This window comes from Nomascus leucogenys, chromosome 14 (genome assembly GCF_006542625.1).
Source record: "Nomascus leucogenys isolate Asia chromosome 14, Asia_NLE_v1, whole genome shotgun sequence".
Lineage (NCBI taxonomy): Eukaryota > Metazoa > Chordata > Mammalia > Primates > Hylobatidae > Nomascus > Nomascus leucogenys.
The window spans coordinates 11,512,867-11,537,954 of record NC_044394.1 but is presented as its reverse complement, the minus strand read 5'-3'; the positions used below and the strand labels follow the sequence as shown (position 1 = coordinate 11,537,954).

Sequence of the window (25,088 nt, the reverse complement as noted above, 5' to 3'; positions counted from 1 at the left end):
GCTTGTCTCCATCCCAATATAAATGGAACAAACTTACGTCTGTTATCAAATTGTGGTTAGAAAAGGGTGGGAAGGTAAAGGAGAGTTGAAACAAATTTAAAAGAATTTGGGTGGGGGACAATGCCTTGGGATTATATTGAACCAAACTGGAGTCACCACTGGAACTTAGGGCAAACCTGAGTAAAATGCATTGTGTGTGAGACCCTTCAGCAGCTAGTAAGCAAGGCAGTTAGAAAGCGTGTGTGTGAAAAACAGGTAATTGAACTGCAGTGTTATGCATTGTTTTAAATGAAGCATGTACAACAGTCATTGCAATTACATCATACTATTTTTGAAACTCTTATAGCATTGCTGTGGGCTGTGTGTGTTTCTTGAGAGCCTGTATAGCAAGTCATCTTCAGATCTCACTTCTTGCTTCAGTACTTTTGCCTTTTTTTCATGCACACATACACCAAAATAACTGACTGCATGTTACTTTTCCTCTGCAGCATATTGCAGTCTTTGTGGAAAAGCCTTTTACATTTTAGTGAATTTTCAGTAGTACAGATGGAACTGAATTCATTGACATGCTTACCTGTAATTTTTCTTTTTAAATCCAAGGATCAGAAACTTTTGTTACAGCTCTTAACAAAAGCTTGTGTTCTTAAAAGCCTTCTCTGCTTTTTTTTTTTTTTGAGCAATCTAAATTGGATCAGTGGAAACAAAAATGGAAAGTCCCTGTGCCAGAGGCTGTCCCATTTTATAGAAGAATCAAAATTTTTTGCTTAGCTTGATGCTATTCCTTCAGAATTCTTCCCCCTATGCCCAGACTTCCTATGTGTATGCCAGGGCATTGTGATATTGCCAGCTCTTCTAAGTCTTCCATGTGTTTCTCTAATAGGACTTCTGTGTTCAACATCTGATTCAGACCTTAACTTTTAAACACATGTTCACTTCAGATTCTTTTCCTTGAAAGTCCGGAAATGTATTATGCAGTGGTGGCTTTTTGCTTGTTTCATTTTTCTTCTTTTTTCTTAGAAGTTACTAATGTACAGGCATCCATGTATTTTTCTTTATAACTTATGTAGCTCATTCTTGAATACTGGTTAGTTAGCAAAACCCCATCTGACCCTTGATGGCACAGAGCTGTGCTTTAAGTTCTATAACTAATAATTTTTGTTCTAAGTGTGGATGCCAAAAAATGGACATTTCATATGGTACTTATACTACATAATAGTCTTTAATTTGATATTAGGGTAATTTGTAACACATCATTTAGACTATAAGATAGGATAATAGTGTATAAAAGTAAACTAATCCATCTTCTTAGGCTAGAAAAACCACATTTCATCTGAAGGAGCCTACTTAGGCTTACTTTTCTCAAACTTTCAGTTCCCTAACAAATTAAGGTGGATTAGACTCATATTTATGGTATTTAATATGAAACAATTAAATATAAAACAGTGCCCTAACCTTAATGGCCTATGTGAAGACTGAAAGATACTTTTTCAATCGTTTCAAATAGAAATGAGGTGCTGCCTTAATCTTTTTAGGACCTGGTTTTTACAAATTTTTCCACTGAAGTCTACAATTTTTTTTTTTTGGAGTGATTTTTCACAATTTGCCTTTTTGAAGAACATGCAGTGAACATTCATAAAGTGTTTCCCCCTGCACTTTGGCCCCCCGTCTCATCCAGCACATTTATGACATTGAAAACCACCAGTAATAGATAACATTGAGATTTGAAATTCAGTTTTACTTAGGTATAATGATAGACCAAGTATAAGGCTTTGGTTGAGAGACCAGCTTTTAAATATTGAAAGACAAATACAGTGTAAAAGGTGCAATGGAATTTGTATAGTGAAGGAGATTCTTTAGTCCCAGGGTTGTAATGTCACTTCTCTCTAATTCATTACAGAATTACAGAATCAAATCATGTTAGCCCTAGAAGAAACTGCAGATCATTTTGTTCAATCTTCTCATTATATAGAGAAGGAAATTTGAGGGCCAGTGCAATGGTTTGCCAAGGTCACACAACTAGTTAGTAGAAGGATCCAGGCATTCTAATTCCTTTCTTTCACTAATACATTTGGACTGCTCTACAGAATTACTTCTGTCTGATACTATCCACTTTGAAGAGTAGCTAGCATATAGTAGCCATTTACTTTTGGCTTAATTAAAAGCAAACATTTTTGGGACAAAATCAGGCTTTCCTGATTACTTCTTAGATAACAGAGCCCACCCAGTATTAAAACATGCAGCCTTTCTTTATACAAAAAGATTGAATATGGAGCCACTTGAATCTTAAACTTCAGTCTGCAGCTGTAACCAATACCATCAGAAGCTATACACAACTGGCAAAAGAATAGCTTATTCTGCTCAAATACCTGTCCAGTCACTAGGCTCATTTCACTTTTTGAATACCATTTCCTTTGGGGAGGGAAGTATTGCCAGACTGTGAGTTCATTATTACCTCTGATCAGTTTTAAACTTCATTTGAAAAGTGGTTCCTTCTCGTTTTCTCCCTCCCTCAGGCTGCATCCTAGCATGCCCAGTTTTAGTCTGGTGTGAGCTTTTATGGCATTTATAAATCCCTCCTTCCTGAGGGTTTATAATGACAGTGCTGAAAACCACCTGGACTGAAGTATGAACATTGCCATTGAATTTGAGGGGGCCTGAGAATGTTCTTTCTAGTCTGTTTTATTTTGACAGAATTTAACATACTAAGGCTTTTCCACTTTCTGCCATAAACCTAGGTTTATAATACTTTTGGGGTGCTAATTAACACGATGTGTTTTTCTCCAGGTGGATAAATTAGATGCTTCAGAATCACTGAGAAAAGAAGAAGAACAAGCTACAGAGACACAACCCATTGTTTATGGTAATCTCTCTCTGTAACCTCAAAAAATTCATTAGACAAGTATTTAATTATTTAGAGACTGTGCCTCAAAATAGAATACAACAAGCTTCTAAAGTGCAAAAGGCTTTCTAAGAAATACTGCTCTCTACTGTCTGATTTTTTTTTCTGAGAAGTCATACAGCAGGTGTTGGTATTATTCACTAAAATAATCTTAAATACAAGAAAACTCAAAAACAGTCATTTAAAATCGTAACACAAATCTTTCCTATCATCTGGTCCCTCACGCATTACCTGCTCATAAATTACTGAAAAAGAAATATTGATGAATTCCATTTGCAAAAGAGCAAAAGGTGAGAGAATATGCCAAGGCTGTCTTTAGTATGCTTTACATAAAGAATACATCCTCATTTTAAATTCTAACTGGGGCAGAGAACTGGGTAGAGTTTCCATTTGAGAACTTTCCAGAGAGATAGGATCTTCAAACTCTCAAGTGAATATTTAAGACAATTTCATGTCTTCTTAAACCTACATGTCTGAATCACTGCTCCTTTCCATTTCATAGTTGGTGAACAGATTCATTTGAACAATCAATTTGAAGAGTATAGGTAGAAGCACAAGAACCAGGTGAGGGAACATAAAAATATGACCATTATGGCTGGGTGTGGTGGCTGATGCCTATAATCCCAGCACTTTGGAAGGCTGAGGCGGGTGGATCACAAGGTCAGGAGCTCGAGACCATCCTGGCTAACAGTGAAACCCCATCTCTACTAAAAATGCAAAAGATTAGCCGGGCGTGGTGGCACATGCCTGTAGTCCCAGCTACTCGGGAGGCTGAGGCAGGAGAATCGCTTGAACCCAGGAGGCAGAGATTGCAGTGAGCTGAGATCATGCCACTGCAGTCCAGCCTGGCTGACAGAGCGAGACTCCGCCTTAAAAAATATATATATGTGTGTGTATATATATATATGTATATATATATGTATATATATGTGTGTGTGTGTATATATATGTATATGTATATATATACACACACATATATGTATACACACATATGTATGTACACATATATATATATATACACACACATATATGTATATGTATATATATATATATATACACACACACATATATATATCCATTATATATCAGGCTACTGACACAAATAATAATATATACACTTATGGTTTTATCTCCTTGTTATTGTAGACAAAAAGTACTTTAGGAATTTAGAGGACAGGATAGTTTTTTTTTGTTTTTTTTTTATTATTATACTTTAGGTTTTAGGGTACATGTGCACAATGTGCAGGTTTGTTACATATGTATCCATATGCCATGTTGATTTCCTGCACCCATTAACTCGTCATTTAGCATTAGGTATATCTCCTAATGCTGTCCCTCCCCCCTCCCCCCACCCCACAACAGTCCCCAGAGTGTGATGTTCCCCTTCGAGGACAGGATAGTTTTGATAAAGTGGGTTCTTAGAGATGGGAGCAAGATGTTTGACATGTTTGAGATAGGAAACACATCAAGTCCTTAAAGGTGAAAGATAGGAAACACAGTAGGAACACAAAAAAGATGGGTGTAATACTTCGGGGTTACCTACTGAATTTGGCTTGCCTTCAGGGTGTTTTCATGGGTAGTTGAAAATTGGGTTGGAATTTCACGTAGATGTCATTATCAAGATTAGGGATGACTTTTTAAAAACTGGTTTCTGTTGGCTGGGTGTGGTGGCTCACGCCTATAATCCCAGCACTTTGGGAGGCCAAGGCGGGCGGATCATGAGGTCAGGAGATCAAGACCATCCTGGCCAACATGGTGAAACCCCATCTCTACTAAAAGTACAAAAATTAGCTGGGCATGGTGGCATGCTCCTGTAGTCCCAGCTACTTGGGAGGCTGAGGCAGAAGAATTGCTTGAACCTGGGAGGCAAAGGCTGCAGTGAGCCTAAATTGCACCACTGCACTCCCTGGGCGACAGAGCTAGACTCCGTCTCAAAAAATAATAATAAAATAAATAAAACTGGTTTCCAAAAATAATTTGTTTGCTGAAGACAGCTTTGGTTGTTAACCACAAAAAGCAAAGACATGAAGTCCCTTGTGTAGGAGAAATCTTGATCTAGGTTTACGCTGTAGTGGGAGGTTAAGAATACTTGTTTTGTAGGGGTAGAGAGAGGTGTTACTTGTTTTCGCTCTCTAAGCCAAGTTCTGTACAGGTCATGTTTTCTGTACATGGCCAACAACTATTTAAACTTCACAAGAAAGAGTGTCAACATAGTATTTGATAGAGGGTGTATGTTCTAATGTATTTCATACCTAAAGAATGTCTGAATGTGTCTTTTTTTTCCCCCCAAGATGGAGTCTCCCTCCGTCACCCAGGCTGGAGTGCAGTGGCGTGATCTCGGCTCACTGCAACCTTTGCCTCCTGGCTTCAAGTGATTCTCCTGCCTCAACCTGCTGAGTAGCTGGGATTATAAGCATGCACCACCATGCCTGGCTAATTTTTTTTTGTATTTTTAGAGAGACGGGGTTTCACCATATCGGCCAGGCTGGTGTCGAACTCCTGACCTCATGATCCACCCTCCTCGGCCTCCCAAAGTGCTGGGATTACAGGCGTTGAGCCACCGCGCCCGGCCCAAATGTGTCTTATTTTAAATTTAATTGCTGTCTCTAAATTAGTACTGGATCTTCTATAAATGAATTTGGTTTCATTGCCATTTAGACGTGTTTAAATCAGAAATTTAAATGTAACTCTAAAAGTTCAGTTATGTTAAAAACATGTCATTTAGATCAAGCATGGTGGCTCACGCCTATAATCCCAGCACTTTGGGAGGGCAAGATGGGCTGATCACTTGTGGCCAGGAATACCAGCCTGGCCAACATGGCAAAACCCCATCTCTACTAAAAATACAAAAATTAGCTGGACATGGTGGCGCACACCGTAATCCCAGCTACTCGGGAGGCTGAGGCACGAGAATCGCTTGAACCCAGGAGGCAGAGGTTTTAGTGAGCCGAGATTGCACAACTGCACTCCAGCCTAGGCAACAGAGCCAGATTGTCTTTTTTTTTTTTTTTTTTTTTTTTAAAGTCTTTTAAAAAACTTAAGTTTTCTTGTGCTGATTTTATTGTGTCATGAAGTGTAATATGCATGTAGGTATGTGTCAAGCATACAGAGTATCAGGCATATTGTGTTCAGTCATAAGCAGTTCTGGCCTTTGGCCCTGCACTGTTTGTTGGCTTTTTAGGTAGGAACCTTCTTAGAGTAAGACTGTTATGCCAAAATTGTAGCAATCAAATGTGCGCCCCATACAACTCATTTGAAGTTGAGATTATGTTGCTAGAGTGGAGGAGATTGGAGTGTTCTAAATGCTAACAGTTTGTTCTGCCTCCTTGCCCCTGCCCCCTGCTCCTTTTTGTTTTCTTCTACTTTAGGTCAGCCCCAGTTGATGCTGACAGCAGGACCCAGTGTTGCCGTCCCTCCCCAGGCACCTTTTGGTTATGGTTATACCGCACCACCGTATGGACAGCCGCAGCCTGGCTTTGGGTACAGCATGTGAGATGAAAAGCTGATCCTGTAGTCACCTATTTTCGTACTGAAACATCGTCTCTACCCACTTCTCAGTTTATAATGGGGGAAACAGGCAACGTGTTCTTGTAACCTTTGTTTCATGAAGGACTCCTTTTTGTTTTTAACTATAAACTTGGATCACCTATGTTAAAACCTTATTTCACATTCCACATCATTGTAGAATTTATTTTTGAACGGGAATAGTTTCAATGTTTTATTCACTTGGGCTTTTTTTCTTCCCCCTCATTCTTTATAAAGAACTGCTCAATATTCAATCTGTTGTGAAGAACCTGATTTGCACTCTGTAGTGTTTAAAGAAACAAAGAAACTCTAATATTGAATCTCTTAAATTTAGTGTATGTAAACAGCTTACAAATACGTATTGCCTAAATGCATTTAAATCTGTTTTATTCAAAGAAAAGCTAAAGCAAAAATACTGGCATATGACCATGCAAGACTGTCAGTGCCAACAAAGACAACACTAATCAGCACATCCTACACTGGATTGCAGTGCTTTCCAGATTATTTGAAAAATGTTACAGACAACTTGCCTGATTTTTAAATGAGCATAAAAGGCCCTCTAACCTATGCAGGTTTCCCCATTATGCATATAGAAAATGCTAGTATGTTTTGCTCACTTCATATGTAACAGGTGCCCTTATGTTGTGCTGTATCCTGTGCTTTTTCTGTGGGACCATTCCATTCAGGAGCAAAGAGCACCATGATTCCAATCTTGTGTGTGTTTACTAACCCTTCCCTGAGGTTTGTGTATGTTGGATATTGTGGTGTTTTAGATCACTGAGTGTACAGAAGAGAGAAATTCAAACAAAATATTGCTGTTCTCCAGTTTTGTTTGTGGAATTTGAAATTACTCAAATTTAAAATAAATTACTGGACTGTGGAAATAACATAGAATTGAAGTTTTAATTAAATACCACTCAAACCAAAAGAATAGTAGTTTTTGTGTTTTATATTGGATACAAGGCATTAGGGAGGCATGAAAGGAAGAGGAATGAGGATTGAGACATGTGAAGACATTGTGCATTATATCAATGTGCATTCCTGTAGTTCATTAATAAGGTACATGCAATAGTCTAAAGAACCAGAGTCACTACTATAGTGGCTTACATTTAATCTGTCCCCAATATTTTAACCAAGTGACACCTGAGGTTTTTATCTAAGCATTTCACTTAAATGAACAAATCATGGCTGTTATATTAACTTGAAATAAAATATATTTAAACATGTAGTTAACATGCTGTTTCTCATCATGAATTATAAAGGTGCCCAATTTATGGGTATCTTGATTTTTTTGAAAAATTGGTTGTGTGAATCCAGCTCTTGCTTATGGCTGAGAATGTTCCTAAAGTTCATTTCACTATCCCTTAATCCTCAATAGCTACACATACCCCCTTGCCTAGTCTTGCACTGCTTTACAACTCTCTTCGGCAAATTACCTACCATAAGCTCCACAGAAGAGTTTTTTAACACTTAAAATCCCTGTCCCACCAGGTGTGGGTGGCTCATGCCTGTAATCCCAGCACTTTGGGAGGCTGAGGCAGGCGGACTGCCTGAGGCCAGGAGTTCGAGACAAGCCTGACCAACATGGTGAAACCCCATCTCCACTAAAAACAAAAAATCAGCCAGGTGTGACGGTGCATGCCTATAAGATCCTAGCTGCTACTCAGGAGGCAGGAGGCTGAGGCATGAGAATCACTTGAACCTGTGAGGCAAAGGTTGTAGTGAGCCGAGATCACATCACTGCACTCCAGCCTGGGTGACAGAACGAGACTTGTCTCAAAAAACAAAAAAACCTATTTAATTTCATCCAGGACATTAAGTGAAAGTGTTTAATTTTTAATTTGAGTGCAGGTCAGTGAAGAATACAATGGTGCCCCTGCTTTGATTTGTGGGAGGTGCCATCAGTTTTCCCCACCACTGCTTTTGCACCATCAGTGCAAATATCAACACAGAGAAAAAAAAATAATAGTATTTTGAAAACATTTTTGACTCTGTGGAGACCCCATGGGTTCTGCAGAGTATACTTTGAGAACTATAAGATTACGCGTTCTACAAAATACCAAGTACAGATGAACTACAAAACAAGCATATATCCACAATTGCCAGAATTTTCATAGTATTCTTTTTAGTAGATATGCCATGACTGATCAGTCACTTAGCCACCCCATGCCATCCTGTTGGGAATGCCAGTATCTTTGAATTTGGAGCCATCAGTCTATCTGAGGCAAACCTCAGAAATTACCTGAGCCAGAATCATGCACTTAGCACTGAGTTCAACTCAGTCCTAACGTTGCATTTTGTTGCATCACTTTTGGAGCCAGTAAACATTCTGTTTAGAAATAGTTGCTATTGTGGCATCATTCACAGTTGCAGTTTTTCTCCTGTGCTGTCATATGCCTGTGCAAAGTGTATTAAATTAGGCCGGGCGCGGTGGCTCACGCTTGTAATCCCAGCACTTTGGGAGGCCAAGGCGGGCGGATCACAAGGTCACGAGATCGAGACCACGGTGAAACCCCGTCTCTACTAAAAAATACAAAAAATTAGCCGGGCGTGGTGGCGGGCGCCTGTAGTCCCAGCTACTCGGAGAGGCTGAGGCAGGAGAATGGCGTGAACCCGGGAGGCGGAGCTTGCAGTGAGCCGAGATTGCGCCACTGCACTCCAGCCTGGGTGAAAGAGCAAGACTCTGTCTCAAAAAAAAAAAAAAAAAAAAAAAAAAAAAGTGTATTAAATTAATCAAATATTAGAACTTTCAAGGCTGTCTTCAGTGTTCTGCCCGCAATACTCCACCAATGACCTTAGACCTTGAGATTGTGCTATAATGCTGCTTATATTGCAGTTAACCGTAGAGAGGTGGAGCCACTTAAAATGGGCCTATTACCAAAATTCTCCCTGGCATCATTACAGTTCTTTGGGATACACTGATTTTAGAAATTACTGTCAGTATCCTCCTAAAAGAAGGCTTTAAATAGTTTCTAACAAGATGACTATCAGGAAGCTATGTGGCTTGGGGAGTTTTGGGACCCTCTGCCTCATATTCTGGGTAGCTGGTATAACATAGTAATTATTAGCGTTGTATCAAGTGTATCTAAAGATCAAAAGGGAAAAAAGTCACCCTTAATTGTCAAAGTTCTAGGAAAAAAAACTAGCAGGGATGACAAACTAAGTTACCATAAATTCTTACTTGGGCCCACTCATTTCCATCTGTAAGGTCCATAAGGTTACTCCTCAAGTTTCAATGGCTTCATTGCTACAAGAAAGGGGGGAAGTGAGAATCTTTAATAGGCTGTGATTTAGAACCACTGCTGATTAACCTTTGGCCAGTATGGGTCAGGGAAGGTGAACATGAAATACTGCACACAGTAGGTTGTATCAATGCTATAAAACTCAACCTGGAGACAAAATTTAAACAGGTTATAAACCATGGGACTCCATTGAGGGTGGCTGTATCTATTAATAAAGTAGGCTATCAGTCACCCAAAAAGTGACAGCAGGGGAACAAACTGCAGCTTGCCTCTAGTGGGAATACCCTTGAACCTCGACCTCCAGGGGGACAGCAGCATAGTCTCGGGGTAGGGCTACCAACACACAAAGGGACCTAATCATGTATAGGGAAATGCTGTTTCCTCCATTTTAATCCAGTTGTATCATGACCTGTTTCTCTCATCTTAAATATTTGTTTCAGCCTCTCACTTGAACCACCAAGACCATTTAACCAACAGTACTTTTTTTAAGCCCAAGATGACAACTGCCAACCATAGAACATGGGAATAGGTTTTATTTTCATCTCAAGAACATTTAAGTTGGGTGAAGAAATTCAGCTTTTGTTAGAATCTGACAGGCTTCAAACACTTGTGATGGAGGGGTTGTTGTCATATCAAAGTCCACCTAGTAAAGTTTTAGGTGACCAGTGACTTTGTCAATTAGGTCTGCTGGTCCTGGCCCAATCCCTAGGACAGTTTGAGAGCCTGGTGCAATCTGAGTACGTCCAGCATCTTGAATTAAACTTACAGTCAGTCCCAGCATTTTTGCATGGGCCAATAATGCAATCAGGGTTTCTTCATCAGGAGCTTTGACCACCACCTTGGGCTGGCCACAGTATTCCCATTGTTTGAGCATTTCAGGATTTCTTCTTTGAATCTGCTTGTAGGCTGAAACAGCAGCATGAGAGCACTGGGCAGCCACTTTCCCTTTTCCCATCTTTAAGTCATTTCGAACCACAAGAATCATCTTGTACTCGCCGCTCTCTCCTAAGATGCTTGCTTCACTTTCAGTATCTGTGTGTGTCTTGCTCGTCTTGCTTTTGGGGAGCATCCCAAAGCGTACTCGAAGGCTCCAGCCCAGGCACATGCCACAAGCAACTCCAACAGCCAAGCCGAGTGCACTGGGATGAGCCAAATATTCCATAACCAAGGATTTGGAGGGCATCTTAAGGGAAAGGAAAACAGTTATCACTATCCGACAGTAACAACTTACAGAGGTATAGGCTTATCAGAGAAACATTTTGACTATACACTTAATGAGGTCATCCAGAAAAAGGGCAAAACACATCTTGGATATTATGCCTGCACCCTGTTTCCAACACCCTCTTGCCCACTACCAGTGTACTAGAAAAGATTCAATCATCCACATGAAACAGTTTAGGTCATTTTGAATCTTGATGTAAACAAAGTTGCATAAAGTTCAAAAACTATTCCTCAGTCTTCCCTTAGTCTTGTGGAGATGTTCCATTTTACCAAGATGCCTAAGATTTAAAGAAACCAAAAATAACCCTTTCCTGGAATACAGTGCTAATCTGTGTTTTCACAATGTAGTGGTTCTCAGTGGAGATGGTATCAAATCAGTTACCCTCAAAAGAACCTCACTGTCACATTAATGGGCCTAGAGTGAGGTGCACTACTGAAATTTACTAAGCCTGAGCAAGGATGCTAAAAACCTTACAAAATGAAGAGTTGTCCCATTGGACATTAGTGCAGCTGAAAAACTTAATAACTGAGATGAGAACTCAACATCATTTTACTTAAGAACACAAAATATTTTTTGCAGTTTTACTATGTACAGGTGCTCCTCAGTTTCCCATGAGGTTATATCCCAATTAACCCAATTAATTGAAAATATCGTAAGCCAAAAATGCATTTAATACACCTACAGAATATCATGACTTAGCCTAGCCTACCTTAAATGTGCTCAGAACACTTACATTAGCCTACAGTTGGACGAAAATCATCTAACACAAGGCTCTTTTATAATAGTGTTGAATATCTCCTGTAATATATTGAATACTGTAAGTGGAAAACAGAATGGTTGTATGGGTACTCACCATTAATGTACACAGCTGAAAGCACAGTGGTCCTGAAAAATGTTTGAAGCACTGAAATAGAATTAATTGCTGGATGATGGGGATGCAATAGGGTCCTCAATTTCTCTCTCTTCTGATGAACATCGGGAATAGGTGGTAGAAGGCATTGGGACGTCAACACTAGTTGATGGTTTAGCAAGCGTAGTGTTGTTCTTCAGGAAGATACCAAGTTTTGACTGTACAGCTTGTTTCTTCTTTTCATTATATATTTCTCTGTAGCAAGCAAGAGCATCCTGTATCTGCCTGTCAACTGTGGCGAATCTCTCGTAATTGACGTCCATTTCTTCTAACATCTGTAGGCCACTGATGATAGCAGCAAATGCCTCTGCTAGTTTCTTTGCTGTGAACTTTCTAGGTGCCGTGGGTGTAACTTCTTCCACTGCCTCAACTCCTTTACCTCTTTCTTCCTCCAGTGCAATCAGCTCCTTATTGCAAAGATCTTCAGCCATGATTATCCTATGCAGCTGTTCCTTAAAAGCTATGGCCCCTTCATTACCAGCACGTGCTGCCTCACCAGTGATCTTTACATTGTGAAAATTATGACGCCTTTTGAAGCGCTGGAACCATCCATGACTTGCTTTAAACATTTGTGTATATGTAGGATCATTGGCACGGTCTTTTAGCATATTAAAAAGACTTCTTGCCTTAGCCTGGATCATCAGTAGGCTAAGTGGTATACGCTTCTGTATCTGGTCTTCCATCCACATAACAAGTAATTTTTCCATATCATCAATCGGTCCAGCCCTTTTCTTTGTGATGACAGTGGATTTAACTGATGCTGACGATTTCGCTGCATCACTGATTCGCTTCTTATCCTTTAAGATGGTTGAAATCGTGGATCGCGAAAGTCCTAACTCACGTGCAATGGCCATTACTGGCTTGCCACCTTCATGCTGGGCAATTATCTTGAGTTTCATTTCAAGAGTAATTGCCTTCCTCTTCTTCATCTCACCAGAAACAGGAGACACTGATGGACATTTTGTAGACATGATGGAATGTGAAAACACAAAACACAATATCCAAAAAAGCTGACAACACAGTACACGGTAGAGGATGGGTTGTTCATTCCCGTGATCACATGGCTGACTGGGAGCTGTGGCTCGCTGCCGCTGCCCAGCACCACAAGAGTGTACTGTACCACATTATCACTAGGCCAGGAAAAGATCAAAATGCAAAACTCAAAGTACAGTTTCTACTGAATGGGTATCGCTTTCACACCATCCTAAAGTTGAAAAATCCTAAGTAAGAGACTGTCCATACTGAATTTTCCAGAAGTGTAGCTATCATAAAACAAAGGAATGTCATCCTTTATTATTTTAGAAAATCTTGCTACTTCGGCAAAGCTGTTCATAATATTTGAGTCACCAATAAAACACCTATATCAGTCTACAAATGAGGCTGCTGGATTCACAGTGCTTCTATGTGGCAAGCAACTATCAGTTTCTTTTTCTAGTGGAGTATTATCTAAGCATTTATAAACATGGGGCCACTATATTTGTAATGCACTGTATTTGTAATGTAAAGTGGTGCCCTTGGAATTGTGCAGTGCATGATTGGCACGGCATAGATGACAGCCCTGGAAGTACTTATAAACTTCCTTTATGTTCTTCTTTAAAGTTAGGGCATTATATATATATATATATATTTTTATTATACTTTAGGTTTTAGGGTACATGTGCACAATGTGCAGGTTTGTTACATATGTATCCATGTGCCATGTTGATTTCCTGCACCCATTAACTCGTCATTTAGCATTAGGTATATCTCCTAATGCTGTCCCTCCCCCCTCCCCCAAGGGCATTATATTAACGTTCTTTCCACTAATTTTAACATAAAAGGGGTTATTGTCTTTGGTGGGGCAGAAATTCGTTTGAGGTGGGGTCAAGAGATAGAGCAAAAAGAAAAAGCAATGGATATAAGGCGACACAGAGAAAAGCAATTTTTTTTTCTCCTAAGAAAAAAGGATAAGCATATTTAAATGTTAATAGGATGGAACCAGAAGAAAGGCAGGTAAATGCTCAAGATAGAGAAAGCCTTTATAAAGAGATTTGGTCTTGGAAAGGAAAAGGGACACCTTTCCCAATTTCAGTTTTAAATCAGGTAGGTCCGTGGATTTGAAGGCAGGAAGGTATTCCCCCGAGGGAAGGAGCTCAGACAGAAGTTAAAATGGAGTAGAGAAGAGAAAGGCGGAAATAAAAGGTGTGGCAAAATATGGCAGGATTGCAGAGGAATGTTGAAAGCATGGTTAAGATTAATGATGACTTTTTAATGGCAACATACTATTTGTGATTTTCTCCAGTAGTACTTAGAAGCCAAAAGACTAAAACTACTAATCACTTCCTCCAAACATACAAACTAACCTCCATCCACACTCATCCTTTGCTCTCCCCTCCTACTGGAATGGTAGTTGGATGTATCCAAGTTTAAATTATGCCAGGAGCAAGCCCCAACACACAGTGGTACAAGGGAATTTAGGATAAGGGTAAGAATGTTTGACATGATAGACCATGCAACCTGTGTTATTACATTTTTCTCTTTTGGCCTACCTGATAAAAAGCAAACTATATTATCAAAGACTGATTTATGGACAACAAAGTGATGCATGCTATTTATCTAGACATGCTGTTGAAGAACAGGTGTGATGAAAGTAAACTGGAAAGACTTAGAGCGATGCATGGCGTTTTGATTTTGGAGATGAACAATTACAAAGAGATACAAAGCCCAGAGCATAGCTATAGGAATGGGTATCTGAAATAGAAGTGTGACTACTTTCTACTTTTTCAATTCTTTTAGTTTTATGATATAGTGCTTCCCTTCCACAAATACTGATTGACCCTGTTCTAGGATCTAAGGGATACAGGAGTGCACAAAGCAGAAAAAGTCCTTTCTCTAATGAAGCTTACATTTTAGCAACGGTTTTGAAATGGCCCAATCCTAATTTTGAATTTCTTTCATGCTGTTTTAAAACTTTGGTGTTTCTTTTGTTTTTTGGTTTTTTTTTTTGAGATGGAGTCTCGCTCTGTCGCCCAGGCTAGCATGCAGTGGCGCGATCTCAGCTCACTGCTGTCTCCGCCTCCTGGGTTCACGCCATTCTCCTGCCTCAGCCTCCCAAGTAGCTGGAACTACAGGCCCGCCACCACACCCGGCTAATTTTTTTTTTTTTTTTTTTGTATTTTTAGTAGAGACGGGGTTTCACCGTGTTAGCCAGGATGGTCTCAATCTCCTGACCTTGTGATCCGCCCGCCTCGGCCTCCCAAAGTGCTGGGATTACAGGCGTGAGCCACTGTGCTCGACCAAAACTTGGTCTTTATAGCTCAAAATTTCCACAATACTTTGACATGTATTGATCCACTGAGAAGTGAGGATTACTGCCATATCAAAAATGAAGAAATTCAGACCAAGAGAAGTTAAGTCAATAAATGTTTACTGGCTATCTATGTGCCAGCCATACACCCTGTTAAGCTGAGGATATAGTGATGAATATGGGCCACTGTCAGCTGTTCATAGATGAGTAGTGAAGACAAATAATTGCAAGAGTGGTAAATGTTATAAAAAGGTGTTTGACAGTCCCATTGAGGGTGAGATGGGAGGCAGTGACAGATCATCAGACATTAGATTCTCATAAGAAGTGCACAACATAGATCCCTCGCATGGGCAGTTCACAACAGGGTTCACACTCGCATGAGAATCTAATGCTGTCGCTAATCAGACGGAGTTCAGGAGGTAATGTGAGCGATGGGGAGTGGCTGCAAATACAGATAAAACTTCACTCAGTTGCCCACGGCTCACCTCTGCTGTGCGGCCCAGTTCCTAACAGGCCACAGGGACGCCTGTTATAAAAGATACCTGAGCCTTGACTAGAAGTTGGCAATAGATACAGGGAGATCATTTCAGAGGCTGCTATAATGTAGTAATAGTTAACATTTATGAAGTGTTTTGCTACACACTGGCTAAACACTCTATAGGAATGGTCTTCTTTAATGTGCCCAACAGCACTTCAAGGTAAATAGAGCTGGTCATGGACTTACTATAGTTTCGCTTAAGCTTTTTGGCTTTACAATGGTTCGAAAGCAACACATATTCAGTAGAAACTTTACCCATACAAACATAATTTTTCACCTTCAGTACAGTATTCAACAAATCACATGAAATATTCAACACTTGTAGGCCTTATGTTAGATGATTTTGCCCTATTGTATGCTAATAAATTAAGTGTTCTGAGCACCTTTAAGGTAGGCTAGGCTAAACTACCATGTTTGGTAGGTTAGGTGTATTAAATTTATTTCCAACTTCTATTTCCTTTTCTAAGAGACAGGGTTTCACTCTTTTGTCCAGGCTGGAATACAGTGGAGTGATCATAGCTCACTGCAGCCTCGAACTCCTGAGCTCAAGCAATCCTCCCACTTCAACCTCCCCAGTAGCTGGGACTACAAGCACATACCACCACACCCTGCTAATTAAAAAAAAAAAATTCTTTTAAGACACAGGGGTTTCATTATGTTGCCCAGGCTGGTCTCGAACTCTTGGCCTCACATGATCCCTCCCACCTCAGCCTCCCATGTAGCTGTGTTTACAGGCATGAGCCACTGTGCCTGGCTCTCAATTTATGGTACTTTCAATTTATGATGGGTTTATCAGGATATAACCCCACCCTAAGTTGAGAAGCATCTATATATAATTATGATCCCAATTTTTCAGATGTAGAAAAATGAGGTACACAAGTTATAGCTTGCCTAAATTCACCCAGCTCATAAGTGGTCGTCTTAATCCAGAGCCCTTGTTCTTTTTTCTTTTTAAGACAGAGTCTAGTTCTTGTCGGCCATGCTGGAGTGCAATGGCACAATCTCGGCTCACTGCAACCTCTGCCTCCTGGGTTCAAGTGATTCTCCTGCCTCAGCCTCCCAAATAGCTGGGATTACAGACACCCGAGCTAATTGTATTTTTAGTAGAGACGGGGTTTCACCATGTTGGCCAGGCTGGTCTCAAACTCCTGATCTCAGGTGATACACCCGCCTTGGCCTCCCAAAGTGCTGGGATTACAGGCGTGAGCCACTGCGCCCTGCCGAGCCCTTGTTCTTTTCTTTTTTTTTGGAGACGGAGTCTCACTCTATTGCCAGGCTGGAGTGCAGTGGTGCAATCTTGGTTCACTGCAATCTCCGCCTCTGGGGTTCAAGTGCTTCTCCTGCCTCAGCCTCCCAAGTAGCTGGGACTTCAGGCACGTGCCACCACGCCCGGCTAATTTTTGTATTTTTAGTAGAGACGGGGTTTCACCATGTTGGCCAGGCTAGTCTCGAGCTCCTGACCTCAGGTGATCCACCCACCTCGACCTCCCAAACTGCTGGGATTACAGGCGTGAGCCACTGTGCCCTGCCAAGCCCTTGTTCTTAACATTACTGTATCAGGCCTCTCCCAGCAGTCTAGATGAGATGATGGTCATTTAGATAACAGTAGTGAGAATGAGAAAGAAAAAAAGTGTCTAAGGTACACCTGTCTGATTTAGTGACTGACAGGAAGTCTGGTGATAAAAGAAAGGGAGAAGTTAATAATGACACCTAGATTTGAACAAATGGAGAATTCTGGTGAAATACCAGGTTTGAATGGAAAAGATAATGAATTAGTTTTGTTCTGAACAAAAGACATCTCAGAGATATCTAGAAAGAATAAGAAAAAAAAGGATATATCAGCTTAAAGGACAGAAAGGTCTAGGATATATCAGTTTAAAGTCAGAAAGGTCTGGGCTGGAAATACAGATTTGAGAGACCTTACCATATAATTGAAGTTACTGAAGAGATGGAAGAGTATGAGGCCACTTGGACAAATATGTAGAATGAAGAAAGGACTAAAACATAATCCTGAGGAAATGAACATTAGGAATTAAAGGAGACTGATATGGAGTGGCCAGGAGTAGGAGGGTCACATAGGGTAAGCTGTAGTGCACCTAGTTTCAGTGCTCTTCCACTCAAGTGCCTAAATACGGTGACAGGGCTGCACAGACATAGTACTTATGGTTCTAGTGCCTTTACAGCCCCCACCCCCAAAAGAGACAAAGAGAGAGAATTCTTTTTTTTCTCTTTTTTTTTTTGAGCGGCATCTCACTTTGTCACCCAGGCTGGAGTGCAGTGGCACCATCTCAGCTCACTGCAACCTCTGCCTCCGGGTTCAAGCAATTCTCCTGCCTCAGCCTCCCAAGTACATGGGATTACAGGCACCCGCCACCACACCTGGCTAAGTTTTGTATTTTTAGTAGAGACGGGATTTCACCATGTTGGCCAGGCTGGTCTCAAACTCCTGACCTCAAGTGATCTGCCTGCCTCAGCCTCCCAAAGTGCTGGGATTACAGGCATGGGCCACCACGCCTGGCCAAGTTTCTATTTGATGCTTACATATCAGTAGGACTTTTCTTTGATAATCTAACAACCAGACTCCAAATTGAATAAATATTCAATTATTTCTAAAAAGGTATAGTAACCTCTATGTCAACAATCAGGATTCTCTGAAATAATTTCTAGGTTGCAAAGTAACCAAATATCCCATATACTAGATTCAGGTACTATCTGGAGAAGGAACTGCTCTATATAGAGAAGCTATTATGTGCTGGATAACATGCTAAATCCTTTATATCCATTACCTCATTTATTGTTGCTATGAACACATAAAAAGGAAGATATATTAGCCTCATTTTAAAGATGAGAAATATGAGGATCAAACAGAGAAGTTGCCTTTTTCTTTATTTTTTTTTTAAAGAGAAGGGGTCTCCCTCTGTCACCCAGGCTAGAGTTCAGTGGCATGATCATAGCTCGCTACAGCCTCAAACTCCTGGGCTTAAGCAATTCTCCTACCTCAGCCTTCCAAGTAGATGGGACTACAGGTGCATGCCAGCACACCCTCCTGATTTTTAAAAAATTTTTTATTTTTGTATGGATTTGGTCTTGCTATGTTGCCCAGGCTGGTCTGGAACTCCTGGCCTCAAGGAGTTGCTTGAGGTCGAGGCAGCAGCATCTCTTGAGTCCAGTTCGAAACCAATCTGGGCAACACAGTGAGATCTCACCTTTACAAAAAATTTAAATAATTAGCCAGATGTGGTGCCACATGCCCATACTCCCAACTACTCAGGGGATAAGGTGGGAGGACACCTCAGGCTGGGAGGTGGAAGTTGCAGTGAGCCATGATCGTGCCACTGCACCCCAGGCTGGATAACAAAGCAAAACCCTGTCTCCAAAAAAAAAAAAAAACACCAATAAGATCAAAAACAGAACAGTGAAAGTTCCAAAAGTTACCAAGTTTATTTATTATGTCCCATCTCATTGGAGTGTCTAATCATAAAAATGCTAAAATTAACACATATTTTTGTTCTTTAGGATGTTCTAATCTCATCAGATTATCATCTAACTCCTCTAAAACAACATGTCTATCTCTTTTTCTGTACACTCACGACAAGCGTATCAATAAGCCTAGGGCCTGAGACTAAGGTAAAACAAATAACCATTCTTTGTCTCATAAATAATTCTGGGCAATGACAGCAGAACAAAATAAGTATATCCTATAAAATCTTCTTCTTGGTGCCTTCTAATTCCCCTGCCTCAGTAAACCCATTTCAGTAGTGCTCTTGATCCCATTACCTCCTTCTGTACCATGCTCCACCCGTTAATCTTTTTTTAAGACAGGGTCTCAGTAAGTGGCCCACTATGTGGCCCAGGCTGTTCTCAAACTCCTGGGCTCAAGCAATCCTCCTGTCTCAGCCTCCCAAAGTGTTGGAATTACAGGCTAAGCCACCGCGCCGGGTCTGCAGTTTACAACTGAAAAAACAAACAAACCTTTCCCAAATCTTCTCTGACCCTTAAGCCACTGCTTCACTTTCCCTGTATAGCATATTCCCAGAGTCTAGTATGGTGCCTGGGGTATGTTAGTAAGGATTAATACCTCTCTAGTTAATCTCTTTGTGTGAAAAGGGGGGGAAATTTTTTCTTTTTTTTTTTTTTTCTGAGACGAAGTCTCACTCTTGTCGCCCAGGTTGGAGAGCAATGGAGTGATCTTGGCTCACTGCAACCTCCGCCTCCCGAGTTCAAGTGATTCTCCTGCCTCAGCCTCCCGAGTAGCTGGGATTACAGGCACGCGCCACCATGCCGGCTAATTTTTGTATTTTTAGTACAGATGGGTTTTCGCCATGTTGGCCAGGATGGTCTCGAACCCCTGACCTCAGGTGATCCGCCCACATCAGCCTCCCAAAGTGCTGGGATTACAGGCGTGAGCCACCGCGCCTGGCCCCAAATTTTCGACTATATTCTTAGAAACCTTTTCTTTCCACGCAGAGCTCGACAGCTCGAAACGCTGGGGGTATTCATAAGTGCCCAGCTGAGGGTGTAAGGCCTGCTCGCTATTTTATCAATTTCGGAGAGAGCGCGTCGATACTGCCTGCATGGAGGCTTTGCTGGGAACTAGACATTCTGAGTCTTCCCCTCGCCAGCAGCCTGTTCCTTTCTTCCAAAGGGTGGTTCGCAGTACAGGAACAGAGGGCTCAGCGGCCCGTGGGCGGAATACAGTTTATAAAGGAGAAAATGAAGAAGGTGGGTAATGCAATGAGGTGAAAAGAAACGTTCCTACTGGAGAGAAAATGAATAATGATATTGGTTTCCTTCGGCCTGTAAGGAGCCAACCAACCTACCTACAGTACCTCTTTTCCTCACTCGCGCCTTCCCTTCTTCTGGGCAGCGAACACGTTTCTATCGCGTGAACTACCTCTTCCGGGGTTCCTGGGTGACAAGTTCCGGATCAAGAATCACAAAGCGAGCAATCATTCTTCCTCTTGCCACACCCACAGGGCCCGCACTAAGAGCCGAACTGAAATCCCGCGAGGATCAACCGAGCTCGCCGAAAGGAGGGAGGAACGTATCCCTTCTGGAGGCTGCCTCCGGGGGGAGAGGGACCGGACCGGAAGTGACGTGAGCGGGTTCCGGTTGGCCGGAGCCCAGCGGCGTGTGTGAGAGTCGGTAAGGAGCAGCTTCCAGGATCCTGAGATCCGGAGAAGCCGGGGTCGGAGCGGGTAGGTAAACTAACTCAGGGAATTGGGGACCGAAGTCTGAGGCTGTCCTCAGAGCTTGGCGTCTTCCGGAGCTCTCCCACTTAGGCATTGCGGATCTGGGGCAATGTGATTACGACTTCTAGCAGTGTTTTAGGACGCTGCTGACTGGATGTCTCACCCTGGTTGTCTCATGCTGGCGGTAGCCAGGTTATTTGGGACACCTTCTCATGGTTGGTCACCTGGACATTGAACCCAGACACCGGGCTGTTCGTTCTCCTCTCCGCGTACTTGGAAGCCTTGCTAGGCTTCTTTAGAGAACCTCTTAGTCCCGGGATGTCCAGGACCTTGGTGTAAGTGGAGAAGGTCTTCCCTGCTGATGACTGAGCTGTTTCTCAGGATCTGTCAGTTTGGTTTTTGCTCTCCCGAACCTCTAGCGCATGATGCTAGATGTATTCGCTCCTAAACGAAATCCAGGAGTGCAAGTGCCATCTAAAGCTCTGGTGGTACAGGGTAGCCAAGGGAATGGGCCTTCGCTCCGTAGAGCCCTTGGAGAGGAACTTCTCAGATTTTTCACTGCCTTAATGAAAAAGTGTTGTCTGCCTTTCCAAACCCCTGACCCCCGACCTCTGTATTTTATTACAGTGGAGGTATTTGCAGTAAAACGTGAAGGTCGACTTAATCTCTAAAATTCCGGAAACCATATGTGGCCCTGTGTCACACTGCTAGATTACTTATGACCTCCAGAAGATTTTACACAGTCATCTTTTATTTACCTGCAACTCCATGTAAAAATCTAATAATACACGTAGACTGGCCACTGTTGACGTGTTTTGGCAGCATCGCTCCTTATCCTAATGTTAACGTCTTTCATTTCTACTTTGGGGCTTGTCAGAGATTTTTGTGGACAGATTGCATTGATCATTTGAAGAAGCTTGTACAAGAGTTTGTAGTGTTGTCATGATAGAATTTAATATTCCAGTTGCTACTACCTACTAATTGTATTGTCATTAGCTCTGATTTTAGTTGTGTATTCTTAGCATAGATGATGAAAGGAAGAAACGTATTTACTAGCCATCATTGTATGCATTGTAGCTTATGTTTTTACTGTGGAAGAGGGATGGTGGTACCTAGACAAATGTGACTGATTTGTGTAGGTATGAAGTGATTCTCTCAAGTAGAAATTTTATATTTTACTACTTTGCCTACATTATCTTAAGGCACTGAAGGTTACTTTTTTCCTTTGAGGGATATATCCTACTTGATTACAATTGATTAATACAGTTTAATTTCTGTGAGTCACATTCCAGAAGAAAATATACATAGAACCATGATGCCTTTTACCAGTATACCTATAGCTAGTTTAATCAGTTTGTCAGTTTACATATTTTTCTTATTTTGAGTTTGAAAATTTGTTCACGCTTGGCTTTGAAACAAGGTGACAAAATTTGAGATATGGAATTATGATAGACGTATCATTAGTTTAACATTCAGTAAATTTGCTTTTTGATTATATAACTGCCAAATCTGATCTTATATTCTTTATGTTCAATTGAAGGACTGATTATCCAGTTTTTCTCACTTTTCCAACTTCTCGCTTTTGGCTTGAATCACCACTTTTTAGGATTTTGGTGACTATTAAACTTTAAATCAGAAGATCTGGATTGAAGTCTGGGCTCCAACACTTGTTAAGTAATGGCTGATAGGTTACCTAACATTCTGAGCTGGTCTAGATTGTGTTGATAAAAATTCTGCTCACTTTCTTTCATACAACTGTCACAAAGATTAAATGAGATAGTAAACATGAAATTATTATATAAATGAAAATATGGTATCACTTTACTCTTAGGACTGGAGAGATACGTCAGTGTAGAATACTGTTACTTTGCATCATTATCTGAAAATATTATCACATACTGTTCTGAGATGATCTTTGCCCCACCTTTGAAAGTTAGCAAAGAATAGTTTGATACTGTGATCCATTGAATTAGTCACCATGGTTAATAAATAGGTGCCTGGAAAATGAGTCTTGTTTTGCATTCGGGAGTTTAAATCTGATCCTTTTTGGTCGTTATGTATTGTCACTTCAGAATTTCCAAGTGCAGAAAAAGCTGAAGTTTTTTGCCTATGTATAGTTAACTAAAGAGTAGAAGTAGTCCTATCTTACTTACATTAAATAAGAAACCTTATTGGGCCAGGCGCAGTGGTTCACGCTTGTAATCCCAGCACTTTGGGAGGCTGAGTCAGGCGGATCATGAGGTCAGGCGATCGAGACCATCCTGGCTAATACAGTGAAACCCTGTCTCTACTAAAAATACAAAAAATTAGCCGGGCATGGTGGCGGGCGCCTGTAGTCCCAGCTACTCGGGAGGCTGAGGCAGGAGAATGGCGCGAACCCAAGAGATGGCAGTGAGCCGAGATTGCACCACTGCACTCCAGCCTGGGAGACAGAGCCAGACTCCGTCTCAAAAAAAAAGAAAAAAGAAACCTTATTATTTCACTGAAACCAATATTTAGAATTAGAAGGAATCTCTGTGAGTGTATAAGTAGATTCCTATTTAACAGAGGAGAAAATTAAGGCTCAGAAGCAATCAGTAATTAGTAATTGGCTTGCTTGAGGTCATCTGGCTTAGGTAGTGCTAGAACCTGAACTGTAAGGTCTCAAGTGTTCTTTCTGTTCTAACAAGGTTGTATCCAGGCATCTCATTATGATTTGGTAATATTTCCTGATTCACATGAAAATAATTACTCTTAGGTATTAAAGGGATCTATCCACATACACACATAAGTACACACATACGCACATAAACCTTGTTTACAAACTTTTTTTCCCTCTTTAGCTAGTTTAGTCTTATAAATTGTAGCATAACAAAAACTGTGCTTGGCTAGGTTTGAAATGTAATAGATTAAGGAAAGAAAATCAGTTATATTCTTCAGAATAGTTTGAGTTCATGCTTCATGACTGTCATGTGTTGAGTTATCTTTCTGGCAAGTGGAAATGACAGAGGAGCCTTGTAACACGTGTCTACTGTGAATGTTGTTGCTAAAGAGTAGGAGAGAACTGGCCGGGCACCGTGGCTCACGCCTGTAATCCTAGCACTTTGGGAGGCCGAGGCGGGAAGATCACCTGAGATAAGGAGTTTGAGACCAGCCTGTCTAACATGGTGAAACCTGGTGTCTACAAAAAATACAAAAAAATTAGCTGGGTGTGGTGGCAGACGCCTGTAATCCCAGCTACTCAGGAGGCTGAGGCACGAGAATCGTTTGAACCCGGGAGGCGGAGTTTGCAGTGAGCCAAGATCGTGCCACTGCACTCCAGCCTGGACAACAGAGCGAGATTCCATCTCAAAAAAAAAGAGAAGAAAAGAAAAGAAAAGCAGCAGGAGAGAACTGTATTATTTGCTCTTAAAAAAAAAAAAAACCTCCCCAAGCTGTTTGTAATTTTAATATTTTGTTATGTTAATTATCTATTATATATAGAGCCATTTCTCTAGTTACTTTATTCTGGGTAAATAGCCGTTGTAGAAGAGTTAATTCTTTGCATTGTTGGGTACTCTTTTTTTTTTTTGGTTCCATTGATTTAACAAACTTTTTAGTCTCTTTAGTCTTTCTCGGAGATGATAGTTCTAGGTGCTACTATCATTCCTGTTTTTGCCCAAGTGCCCTTGCTGTGTCTCCCATTTTGGTGTGGAAATGAACTCTAGATTAGAGAATCCTAATAAACAGGACAAATTGAAATGATAACTTTGTCGTGGTTTTGTAAATTGTTAATCTGCTTTCACAAAGCCTTGCAAATATTTTGGGGAGTAGTAAATTGTTAAGAGCATATTGCCTCAAGAAATTCCTAATTTTGTATGGGAAAGCAGCTTTGGATGGAGTTTGCTGAACTGAAGTTAGGTATTATGTAGACCCTTATATAAAGCTCATTTTAAAATATGCTCCTTGGTTTGCAGAATCAAGGAAATTTGAACAGGAGATAATTTTCTGTGTCAGATAAAAGGCGATACTTAAAGTTTAAGGCATATTTAAATTAAGGGCAATCTATCGAGTAATTATTATTATTATTTTTTTTTTTTTTTTGAGACGGAGTCTCGCTCTTTCACCCAGGCTGGAGTGCGCTGGCGCGATCTCGGCTCACTGCAGGCTCCGCCCCCCGGGGTTCACACCATTCTCCTGCCTCAGCCTCCGGCGTAGCTGGGACTACAGGCGCCCGCCACCTCGCCCGGCTAATTTTTTGTATTTTTAGTAGAGACGGGGTTTCACCGTGTTAGCCAGGATGGTCTCGATCTCCT

General features: G+C 41.0%; 3 protein-coding genes across 14 annotated transcripts in view; 2 read left to right on the top strand and 1 right to left on the bottom strand.

Annotated features, from left to right (window-relative positions):
• CLTC (clathrin heavy chain) overlaps window positions 1–7,652 on the top strand; it is a 77,990-nt gene extending 70,338 nt beyond the window's left edge. For all 7 annotated transcript variants that reach the window (XM_012503303.2, XM_030828382.1, XM_030828380.1 and 4 more), the window contains 2 exons: window positions 2,785–2,860; window positions 6,268–7,652. In XM_012503303.2, coding sequence (XP_012358757.2) covers window positions 2,785–2,860; window positions 6,268–6,392 — 201 coding nt within the window. In that variant the 3' untranslated portion in view covers window positions 6,393–7,652. The remainder of the gene's footprint in view (window positions 1–2,784; window positions 2,861–6,267) is intronic.
• A 2,527-nt stretch (window positions 7,653–10,179) lies between these two features.
• PTRH2 (peptidyl-tRNA hydrolase 2) lies at window positions 10,180–20,665 on the bottom strand. Of its 4 annotated transcripts, none has more exons than XM_003278487.4 (2): window positions 20,443–20,665; window positions 10,180–10,849 (listed from the first exon to the last, which is right to left on the bottom strand). In XM_003278487.4, the coding sequence occupies exon 2, from the start codon at window positions 10,847–10,849 to the stop codon at window positions 10,310–10,312; it is 540 nt and encodes a 179-aa protein (XP_003278535.2). In that variant the 5' UTR covers window positions 20,443–20,665; the 3' UTR covers window positions 10,180–10,309. The 4 variants fall into 4 exon arrangements, with proteins under 4 accessions (XP_003278535.2, XP_030684249.1, XP_030684248.1 ...); XM_030828389.1 differs by having other exon boundaries at window positions 20,452–20,513; XM_030828388.1 differs by lacking the exon at window positions 20,443–20,665 and adding an exon at window positions 11,742–13,442.
• Window positions 20,666–20,699: 34 nt separating this feature from the next.
• Window positions 20,700–25,088, top strand: part of VMP1 (vacuole membrane protein 1) — a 133,796-nt gene continuing 129,407 nt past the window's right edge. For 2 of the 3 annotated variants that reach the window (XM_003278486.4, XM_003278485.4), the window contains exon 1: window positions 20,707–20,820. The gene's annotated coding sequence lies outside the window, so the exon portion shown is untranslated. Of the gene's footprint in view, window positions 20,821–25,088 lie in introns of all 3 variants that reach the window. The other variant, XM_030828386.1, reaches the window with a different exon arrangement.